Here is an 11,547-nt window from a genome sequence, read left to right as displayed (position 1 = left end):
GTGAGCAAGGGGTGAGCAGAGGAAGTGTTGTTAGAGAGGGTACAGGAGCCAAATTATATGGGCCTTGGAGACCCCTGTAAGGACCTTGGCTGGTATTTCGAATGAAAAGTGGGAGCATTTGCAAGATTTTGAGGAAAGGAGTGACATGCTATGGCTTCATGCTTTTTAAGGCTTATTCTGTTGGCTGCGCTGAGAACAGACTGTAGGGAGCAAGGATGAAGTGGCTGGAACCCAGATGGAAGAAGTGGGGTGGGGAGACGCAGTCCGATTCTGGGTGCATTTGGGAGGTAGGGCCGACATGAGTTTCTGAGAGACCAGATGGGGGTGTGAGATAAACAGGGGCGCCCCGGGCAAACACAGGCTCTCGGCCGGAGCAGCGGAACGACTGAGACGGGGCTGCCGTCAGCCGTCAACCGAGGCAGGGAGGCTGGAAGGAGGTCAGGAGTTCAGGGGCAGATGTGCTGAGCTTGAGAACAGGCGCCTTTGACACCCAAGTGGCATTGTCACGTTTCACAGTTGGAAACATGGTGGGAGCTCAGGACAGAGGTCCCAGCTGGAGGTATGATGTGGCATCACTAGCAAATCGATGGTATTGAAAGCCACAAGCCGGGATCACGAAGGGAGTGAGTGGTTCATATAGGGAGACACAGCCCAAGGACTGAGCCTGGGGACATTCTAACGTGTTCAAGGTCCAGGAGACAGGAAGAACTGGCAAGGGAGTAAGGAGGCACTGGCAGAGAGTACGCAGGGGGCTTGGAAGCCAGGTGAGGGGAGGGCAGCCAGCCGGAGACAGGGACCCCTCAGCGGAGTTGGATAAACAACCCAGTCTTTCAGAGTTCTGACAACTGAACTGACAGCTGGGTCATGACGGCGCTGCTCATTGATCCCCTGCCGGGGCAGGACGCTGAGGTCTGGTCAATGACAGTGGGTTTCGGGTTGGGGGGCCGGCCACTGATTTTATTCAGAGCAGTTTCAGGGAATCTCTGGGACAAAGAGCTTGCTTGGGGTGTCGGGGCAAATTCAAGAGCGATGGGGAGGAGTTTTGCTCTTCCGAGGAGTTTTGATATCAGGAAGGGAAAGGAGACAAGACTTGTATGAAGATGGGAGGACTAGCTGGATGCCTGCACGCTGATGCTAAGAGCTCATGACGGGGCGGTTCAGCTGAGCAGCGCGTATCCTGAGCCTGGCGCTGATGGGCGGGGCCAAGCACACACCAGGAAGCAACCCAGACGAGACCTGCCCCAGGCAGCCTCCGCTTCCATGGGTCTTTCCAACCGAGGGCATCTCACCCTCGCTCCACTTGCCCTGGCTCTGCTCTGCACGCTCCCGCCGCCAACTCCAAGAGGAGGGTGAGCCCCTGAAGTGCACAGAGGCTCAGCGCTCAGATGGGTCCTTGTCTGGAGTGGCACGCACCCTTTAAAAAGAACATCCTGACTGCTGTCGGACGCCCCACCTTCCCATTAATCGCCTCGGAAAACAACCGAACTGCTGGCAAATATTCAAGCCAAACCCCAGTAGGTGAGGCAGCAAGACGTGACATTGAATGAGGATTCTGCAGCCCGGGCCCGAGAGGGGGGGCCAGACGGCTCCTGTTAAGAACGTCTATTTGCGGCTCTCCAGCCTAATTTCTGACTATGACAATGAATAAATATTGGCCTTTTCCTTCTGCAGCCTTTTCCATCTGGGTGGTTCAACCAAGTAGATGCTGCCACCTCTTGTTTTCTAGAACTGGGGAGAGACTGGGGCCCAGAGAGGGGAAGGGGGTCCACCCGGCATCTCACAGAAGGGTGGTATCAGGACACGGAGGGGGGCATTGGAAGGTTAGAGCCCCCTGGAGGGGAGCTGGCACCGCCCTGAGCTTGAGCTCTACCTCCTGCTTTTGTCCCTCCAATGCACCCTGACGAGAGCTTGTCCAACTATTACTTGAATACCACCAATGATGCGAAGCTCGCTACAGCCAAGTGTTAGATGGTTCCGAATGTTAGAAAGTTCTTTCCTTTGCAAAACTCCTTTTTTGAATTCTTATAACATGCTGAGCACCGTGCTAGACATGGGATGTAGTGAATAAAACCTGCAGGGTCCCTGCCTTCAGTGGAGAAACAAGTAGGAACCCAGACAGATAGCAAAGGGAAGGGAGAGAGAAGATTCCAGGGAGGGAGCTAGTGACAAATGCAGGGACTATGGGGGAGGGAGCTAGTGACAAATGTGGGGACTATGAGGGGGTGAGAGCTGGTGACAAATGCAGGGACTATGGGGGGAGAGAGCTGGTGACAAATGCGGGGACTATAGGGCAGTGTGAGACAGTGACAGGGTCTGCTGTCATTGGTGACCAGGAGCCCTGACAACTACGCTGATAACTCGGTAAAGAAGGCACTGTGCATGGGACATCAGCAGGGACAGCATTCTGGACACACAGCATTGGGATCCGGCTGGCCCCTGAGGATGGGGGGCCACCGTTGAAGTGGGCAGCCATCTTCCACATACTCTTCCAGGAGCAAAACTGGACGGGGCGACTGGGCGTTAGGCAGCAGGGCACTGCGCCTCCTCTCCAAGCCCAGAGGGGCTGTCTGGGTGTGTGCTGCCCCAGGCAGGGCCCTTCCTGGCTAGGTCCCTGTGGCACCCTGAGGAGCCTGTGCTCTGAGTGGCGCCGGGAGGACCCTGAGGCTCTTGAGGCCACAGTCCAGTCGGGTTGGAAGACCTAACTGCTCCCCGGCCCCAGAGGCCCGCCATCCACCAGCCTTGGGCCCCCACTCCCCGGGCTTCGTATGCATATTGGACTCCTGCTGGCTCTGAGCCCAAATCCAGCTTCTCCCCTCGCCCTGGCCCCACCCCGCCCCCCAGGGCTCACAAGCCTACTCCCCTTGCCTGGGGACAGCCCCACAGGGACCTGAAGAAGGCCGATCCCGTCCCTCCTGGGCCTTCTTCAAGATTACAGTAGGCTGGGCCGGCCAAGTGGCTCAGTTGGTTAAGAGCTCGCTCAAGAGTTTGAGCTCTGAGCAACAGCGGTTCAAGTCCAGCCCGAGCTGAGCAGCCGNGGGCCCTTCTGTACGCCTGCACTGTCTCAGCAGCTTTGGGTAAGCCTTCTCAGCTGCAGAGAGGTTTGTACCCCTCCACCTCCCTTGGGGCTCACCCTGGCTCCCCAGGAAGAAAGCAAATTAAGAGGCAGCTCTGGCTTTGGAGACAGACAAGCCTGGAGGCCACTCAGACCTCCACTCTAACGCCGTGTGCCCTTGACCAGATCACTGGAGCCCTCTGAACTCAGCTTCCTCCTCTGGAAATGGGGACGAAATAGTTCCTAACTCAGAGGCCCAACTCAAGGAGGAATCACCAAATTCACCCCCAATGTCTGGGAGGTCACCTTATGGACCCCAATTCTGCACCCACTCACTTTGCAGGGCTCTCCTGTGTCCCCACCAAGACCGCAGGGCCCGGTCTGGCTAACAGAATGAGATGGAGGTGACCACGTGCCGGCTCTGAGCCCAGGCCTCCTATGTTCTGCTTGCTCTCTGTGTCTCTGCCATGGCCAGGAGTAAAGCACGCCGGGCCCCAGGAGGAGGATGAGAGGCACATAGCACAGAGGGGAACCACCGCAGCCGAACCCAGCCAAGAGGACCTGATCCCCAGCCAACCCCCAGACAAGTGATGGCGCCTCGCTGAGCCTGTATCAGCCAAACTCAGCCGAGCTGCAGATCCAGGAGAAGAAATGATGGTGGTTTTAAGCCACTGTTTGTCCAGGTGGTTTGTTACGCAGCATTTCTATGGCAATAGCTGACTGATACAGTGCCTAGTGAACGGTGAAAATCCGATAAGTGTTGACCCCTGTTCCCACACTACCACCAGAACCACAAACACTGCACTGCTCCAGCCTATTTGCTCCTCTCCCACCTCCCAGCTCCCAGGAACCTGAGCCCTGAATCGGCCTTCCAGTCAAGAGAACCCCTGCCTCTGGGAAAGTGGGGACCACCCCACTAAAGATGGCGTCTCCATGGCGCAAAGGGAAGAGCCGCAGGCTGAGGCTCAGAAGGCTGGTTCTGGTGTCAGACCTGCCCCTGAGCAGCCAAGTGGTCCTGGCAAGTCCCTCAGCCTCTCGGGGCCTCGGTTTTCCCCTCTGTAAAACGGAGATGCAGCCCCAGCCCACACCCCACGGGTGTGGAATGAGGATGAAATGGGGGAAGGGCCAGGGGAAGCTGGATGTAGGCAGTGACTCCAGAAGAGTGTGAGGGGAGCCCAGGTTCAGGGCCTACGTAACGCCGAGGCGCTCAGGGGACACGAGAGGGCGGTCAGAGCCGACCACTGACTGAGCGGGTTGGGATAGAGCAGGAAGCAGGCTAAGCCAAGAGAACAACCTGTGCAAAGACCTGGAGATGCTAGCGGGCCAGGCCTGTGAGGGCTTCAGGAGTCCCAGGACCGGAAGAGGAAGACGGAAGACGGATGAGGCTGGGGAGTGGGCAGGAGGACCGCTGGGGTCTGGAATGCCAGGGAACCTGGAAGTCAGGCTTGCTACAGGAAGCAAGGNCAGGGCCAAGGTCACGTTGTGCAACTACCATGACAAGACCCCGTCAGATGTCGGCAGAATGAGGGAGCCCCACCTCAGGCCCTGGTCCCCGAGGGCTAGGCCCACCCATCACCCATGATGTCCATCCCGCATCAAGCAGGCCACCTCTAGTGGGAAGGGCAGTCACCGAGGAGGGCACCCAGCCTGGGGGCCAGCGAAGGCTTCCTGGTGGAGGGGACACCTGGAGGTAAGTCCTGCCAGCGGAGGGGGCTTAGCCAGGGACAGGAGCATGGAGTCATCCCAACCTCTTCCGACGCAGCCCCTGACTCTGTGGCTGACAGGTCCCCTCAGAACCAGCTGAATTTTATGGGCAAAGCACAGATGAGGCAACCAAGGCTCCAAGTGGTCAAGGGGCTTATCTGAACTCACGAGACAGAAAGTGCTGGAACCAGGTGTGTCTGATGCCCGTGCCAAGCAGGCCGGAAGCTGGAAGAGCTGCTCCAGTCCGGGCCCACCGGGCCCTAATTCCCGCTTGGTCAATGGGTGACCTCAAGCAAGTCACTTGGCCCCAGGCCGCTACTTGCTCACCTGCAGAGTGGGGCCCCCACCACCTCCCCACGCTTTGATGCAGGATACTGGGTGGGGAGTCCTGCCAGCCCTGGGCTCAGAGCAGACCCTCTAGGAGTGGGGGGGTCACCTCCATTTCCACATCTAGTCCTTAACTTGGGCCTCAGATACAACCCTGCCTTTCGGTGTGGGACAGCAGCCTGGTGCCGCAGCAGGAGAGCGTGTGGGGTGAAGTGGATGAGTGAGGTCTAAAGCTGGCTGAGCCCCTGACTCACTCTGACCTCCAGCAGGTCCTTCCTTCAATGGTCTCTGCCACCCAAAGGACCACTGTGGGGGCTGGACATCCCAGACCGGTGGCTAGCTGTGCCAGCCATCCCAGCCCCCCAGCCGGCTTCAAACAGGCCAGGCAGTTCCCATGGCAACCCCGCCAGGGGCCTGGAGGCCCGGCTGGCAGTGCCGTGAATAAGCAAGACCCATGAAGGAGGCCAGCCCTGCCCAGGCTGCCCCTCGTCACCTCCTAGTGGGTCTGGGCAGGAGGGGTCTTGAGATCTGAGTTGGATGTCTGTGTAGTAACCCCCACTAGGTTGCAAGTCACAGGCAGACAAATCACATGTCCTGGCTGGACCTCAGCTCGGTCGTCGGTACCAGGAGAATAGCCCACCTTCCCGCCTGCCTCTCCGAGGCTCCCGTGTGGGTCAAAGGTGATGATGGACAGGAGCTGAAGCCACAGAGCAAGATTTGAAGGTGGGATGATGAAGGCACAGCAAATCCCCTGCATCTGGGCCCCTGTAAGGGCTGGAAGGTGGAGCATATGCGTATGGAGGAGGGCTTGAAGCCCCGTGAGAAAGAACTCTCCCTGAGGTAGAGAGGATGTGGGTCAGAGCCCTGGTCCAGGGGCACTGGGCAGGGGCAGGGGAGTATCTTCGGCCTGCCCCCCAAGGACTCCTGCTGGGGCCAGGGGCTGGCATCCTCCCTGGCGGCTGGCTCACTGGTGGGCTGTGCAGGGACCGCGAGGCAGCCTCTCCTCGGGATCTGGAGGGCAGAGTGCGCGCGGCCCTTCTCCACTGGGGAGACTTGTTGTAGGAGCATCAAACGGACAGAGCAGGGGGTAGGTCAGGAGGCAAGGGGGTGTGAGAGAGGCGGGGTCGCCGGCCCAGCAGGGCTGTCCCCTCCACAGGCGGTCAGGGAGAAACCAAGCCTGGCACAGGGTGTCCGTGCTCCCAAGCAGGAGGGACATGCCTATCAGGATGGGAGGACATCTCAGAGGCAGCAAATCAGAGCTCCACCACGCCTTCCTGTCACTCTGTCCCCAAGTCTTCCCCCCAGACTGGAATATTCTGGAAAACGAGGGATGCAGCTGCTGCTATTTGTTCACATTCTCATCATGATCTCTATTCACAAGATACATAGAAAGCGCACGTCAGAGGGAGAAGGGGCCGCCGAGACTGGACTCAGCACAGGGCCCCCACCCCTTGCACCCCTGCCCTTGTGCTCACTCTCTAAGCCAACATTTCCCAAAGCATGACCCAGGGCAGGGAAGGAAAGGGGTGTCTGTGACCACACAGTGTGGGGAAATGCTGGCTTAAACAGAGTACTGTGGAAACCCTTCTCTGCAGGACTTCTCAGAGCCTTGAATATATTATGGTGTATCATGAACCTTCAAGATGACATATACTTTTCCAAGTTATTTGACCATAGGATCCATTTGTCGCAGAGCACCTCATAGGACCAGTGTTTCAGAAACACTTCGTTCATTCACTTACTTTAAAAATATCAACTGAGGGCCGGCCGAGTGGCTCAGTTGGTTAAGAGCTGGCTTGGGACACCAGAGGCCCCGGTTCAGATCCCACGTGAGGGNCATCTACCCATCGGAGAAGAGCCGGACACAGGCCAGCTGTCCACGGGGCCTGCCTGAGGCTCCTCCCACTGCTGGGCACACCGGCTTGGTCCATCTTGGGCTGGAACCCTTCTCTGGCCCCATTTGCTCTCTGTGTCCTCGTCTCCTCGGGCCCCGGGCTCCGGTCTCGCATAAGCAACGCCTGTTCCTTGCATCTCAAATTCGCCATAGCCAAGTCCACAAGCAGCTTGTGACCGTGTCAGCCACAGAGCACAGTGGACCCTGCCATGTGCCATCCAGTCTGAGTCACCAAAGGCCACCAGCCTCTTCTTGGGACACTCAGAGCCTGGCTCATCTGTTGTGAGAAGCTTGAGGCACACAGAGCAGCCACGGGTACTCAGTCCATCAGCAGTGCCAGCCCAAGCACAGACCAGACAGGGAGTGAGATGTGCCCGGTGATTCTCGCCTTCCCTCCTCCAAGGTCAGGGGCAGATAAAGAGCAGAGCGGGATTTAAATCCGGATGTCCCGCCTATAAAGCCAGTTCCTATTTTGCTAGAGGGCGGTTTCGGTGGGTGAATGATGAACTTGATCAGCTGTGCTGGAGCCCCAGGCTGGGGGAAGGGAAGGGAGGGAGTCCAGGGGCCCCACTGGGAAGAAGTTGTAGAATGTTCTAGCCCGAGGTCCTGAGGCTCAGCGTTTCTGGCACATCCCTGTTTCAGCAGCATGAGGTCCAGGTGCTTCAGGACCCAAAGTTTCTACAGCTCCTACAGCTGTGCTGGGCACCGGGCACTCTGTGGGCAGCAGGCCAGTTCATGTACACAGCGCTCAGAGCAGGGCTCCAGCGAATCGGCCGGGGTCCAGGCACAGAGAGGTCACATGCAGTGTGAGGTCAAGGCCAAAGCTAGAAATGACCACTCCAGTCCAGAGATTGCAGGACAAGAACAGAGGCGAGTCAGGGAACTTAGACCATGCAACTAGAAAATAAAGCCTGGCCAGATCTGCGGCTGTTTTCTTCTTTTCATCCTGCCTGGCAGTGGCCATCCAAGGCCCCAGGAGAGGTCATTCAGGTCTCCTATCTCTGTGTCTCCTTCTCCCTGGCTTTCTGTCCTAGGCCAGCTAGTCACTGCTCAGTACCACATGGGCCGTGTCTTCTCAGACAAGACAGAGATTTCTCTATTGAAATGGAAGGTGAACGAGGGACTATGGGTTTCTATTTCTTTGTGATCTGGAACTAGAATCACCTGGACAGATCTGGACCTCCCAGTGTCCAAACCACACCTGGACCAGGGACTGAGAACATCTACAGGTGTGACGTGGGCTCAGGTGAATCCAACCGCATCACCTGGAGCTTGTTAGCAACTCAGGGTCTACGTTAACACCCAGGTGAGAGCAGCAAAAACAGTGAGCCTGGTGCATAGCACGCAGCCCAGGGGCTCTGGGTCTGTCCCTTGGTCACCAACCCATGATGTACTACCTGTCCCCATGGGCTCTGAGTGGTGGGTGGACCTCAGCTGGTGGGCCCTGCCTGACCACCAGAGCCCAGATTTTGATGACCAAGACAGATAAGGCAGGACATTGGACCCTGGGCCCAGGGAGGTCTGAGCAAGTCACCTGGCCCGGGGTGCTACTCCCAGCCCATCAGGGATGCCCGATTCCCACCGTGCCCGTGGGGTGCTGGAACCCCGTGCAGACTCCCCGAAAGGTGGGGGCCCTCCCTCCACTCACACACCTGCCATCTGTGCATGGCCCAGCCCAGGGGTCGGCAAACTTTTGCGACGGAAGAGCCAATCCTGTCCCTCGACGTTTTGCGAGACTTATAAAACAAATGAAATCACCATGATGTGAATAATATCCTTTAAAATTTTTATAAATGAAACTACGATAGTTTTATTTTCATTTTCAATTTTACTTCAGAGCCGCATGTACGTACCCAGAGAGCCGCACATGGACCGTGAGCTGCAGTTTACCGACCCCCTGGCCTAGCCTGTTAGAAAGCCCTTCCTGATACTGGTATGGAATCTGCCTCCTGGGCCCTGGCCAGTGACACCTGGGGGCCTCTGCCTCCCACAGGTAGGCTTGGGGGACCTTGTCTCCATTTCAGGTTGTGGGCACCTCTGCGCCTGTTCCTTGCCTCCCTCATCCTGGGACCTCAGGCCGATTCCTCCCCTCTAGAATGGTTACCTTGGCCCCCTGTCCCCAAGAACAGCTGGGACAAGTTGTTCAAGAAGATGGACTCTCCCCAGCACACCTCATACCAGCTTCATTCTTGAGCAGCCTTTCGTAGGTGGTAATACTGACATGACTGGGGAAGACCACCTAAGGGAAAATGCTGCCCCTCCCCCACTGTCTGGCTGGATCAGGGACCTGGGTTAGGAGACAAGGCTGGGAGGGGGTGTTGAGGGGTCTTCACCAGGAGTAGCGAGAGGAAGAGAATGGGTGAGGGAGCAGATACCTACTGGAGACTTGGGGAGGGGAGAGTTGGAGAGAATTTTAAAGATGCTTTGCTGCTTATCAAAAATCTACAACGTGCACCCAGAGAAGGACTTCCGTTTTCCACACTATGGCAGACTATTCACTGAGCAATAGTCCCACGGCAAAGCAATGAAAAAACAACATATGTGTATGTGTACATGAACGTGTTGTTAGAGATGCATATATACATATATAATATGTGTATTAAAATGCATCCCACTGAGCTAGCAGGAACAAGGAAAATGCAGAGAACCAGGAGTGAAATTGCAAATCCCCAGAGGTAAGCATTTGCCAAAGCTGACTTTGCCCTGGGGGCGTTTGCCAAGCTGGCCACCTGATCGCCTTTTGCCAGGACTAGGCACTGCTCTGGGTGGGGAAAAAAAACCTGGGCCCACCCACTTAAGAGTCAGATAGAGAGCCCACATCAAGCTGGGCTCCATAAAAGGGCTGTGCTTTTACTGCTGGGATAAGTTGGGGGTTGGGGGAGGCCCGAAGAGGGAAAGCAAGGACACTTGCCTAATATTAATCCTGGCACTGAGGGAAAAGAAAAACATCTCCCCGAAGTCATAACCACAAACCAGCCCTAATGCGGTTTCTACACCAGCCGTGTGGACCACACGTCTTAGACTAAAACTTTAATTTAAAGGGAGGTGACCCTCGCCATCCAGCTAAAGCAGATGGGAATTATCTCCGGAGGTGCCCGTTTTCAACGTAGGCCTCGGACAATTACCCGTGGGTTAAGTAGCAAGGACTACAGGCAGAGCTCCGCAAAGACACACGGAAAAAAACGCCATGAACAGGAGTCGGCGCAAACAGCAGGCAGCAGGAACGGACCACGGGTGGGCTTCGGGTGTCAGATCATTAGATGTAAAACAGAAAGACTCCGAATGTACAGAAAGAATTAAAAGAAGGAATCAAAAATAGGAGAAAGGAACAAGACGCTATAAAATGGCTGAGCAAATTTGAAAAGGAAACAAAACTTCTAGAAATGAAAAAAAACCCACACCGTATAATTGAAATAAAACAAACAGATTAAATAGCAGAGTCCAAGCAGCTGTTGAGTCAAGATGCCACCAGATGCTCCAACAAACACCAAAAAGACGAAGTTCAAGCATTTCTTCCTCGGGTTAGGTTCAAAACAGGTGTTCCTGATCAGGCTGCTCTCCATCAAGGCAATTCCATCAGTGGCTCCACCAGGTTTGGCTCATGGCTTCCAAGACCACATTTGTCTTCACCACCAGGTCATCACTGCACATCAAGGAGCATCGAGGGTCATGCAGGGGACCAGGTTTGGGCACCAGGCCCAGCAATGTTGCATCCTACTTTATTCACATTTCATTGACTAGGGGTCAGTGATGAGGCCACATCAAATTGCAAGGGAGGCTGGGAAATGTAGTCCAACTACGTGCCCAGCACAGGGAGGAAGTGAGTTTGATGAGCAGCCAGGCCACCTGGGCCACAGCAGCTGAAGAAAGGTGAGTTTCCAGTAAATGTTAGCCATGGCTATCGTTTAGCTGGTAGCACTCTTCAAAACCCTGCCTTCATGATTTCAGTTAATCCTTATGACTCCCACCCTGGGAATTAAGCTAAACAGGAAGGATTATCCCTATTTTATAGGCAAGGAAACTTGTGCTCAGAGAAGGGCAGTGATTCCCTACGACGACACAGCTGCTAAGAGGCCCAGTGGGGTTATAGCCCAGGACTTCCCAGGACGTCACACTGCTACCTCTGGCTACAGATGACAAGGGGAAGGGGAGCAATCCTGAAATAAAGGTCTCCCATTTATCTCTGTATTTTCAGCTGAGCTGGTAAACCCACCGACCTAGCTCAGGAGCCAAGGTTAGCTGGCCAGAGGTCAGAACAGTGAATCTAGAGCTAAGCTCAGCTTTAATGCTGGTGTCCTGGTGTCAGGGTACTAGCTGGGTGGGCTCAGGTCAACACAGCAGGTCTGGATCTGCCTCAGTCTGGGAGAGCTAAGCGGTCACCGTCAGCAAATATTTACCTAGTGCCTCCCACGTGCCGGGTAGTGTTGTGGGTTCCACAAGCAGAGCTCACCTGATAAGGTTCACCTGATAAGCTAGCTCTTTAGTGCCTAGCCCTGAGCTCCAACTGTGTGCCAGGGCCCTGTATGCCATCATGGCCTTCTCACCAAGACCCACAGAGGGAGGGGCTTTT

General features: G+C 55.9%; 1 protein-coding gene across 1 annotated transcript in view; it reads right to left on the bottom strand.

Moving 5' to 3' along the window:
* Positions 1-4,392: 4,392 nt before the first annotated feature.
* PARVG (parvin gamma) overlaps positions 4,393-11,547 on the bottom strand; it is a 26,229-nt gene continuing 19,074 nt past the window's right edge. Inside the window, exons 9-10 of the mRNA XM_019651679.1 lie at positions 4,505-4,540; positions 4,393-4,437 (exon numbers count right to left, since the gene is read on the bottom strand). Of these exons, the coding sequence (XP_019507224.1) occupies positions 4,393-4,437; positions 4,505-4,540 (81 nt within the window). The remainder of the gene's footprint in view (positions 4,438-4,504; positions 4,541-11,547) is intronic.

This window comes from Hipposideros armiger, unplaced genomic scaffold, assembly GCF_001890085.2.
Source record: "Hipposideros armiger isolate ML-2016 unplaced genomic scaffold, ASM189008v1 scaffold_164, whole genome shotgun sequence".
In the NCBI taxonomy this organism is placed as follows: Eukaryota; Metazoa; Chordata; class Mammalia; order Chiroptera; family Hipposideridae; genus Hipposideros; species Hipposideros armiger.
This window is presented reverse-complemented; position numbering and strand designations above follow the sequence as displayed.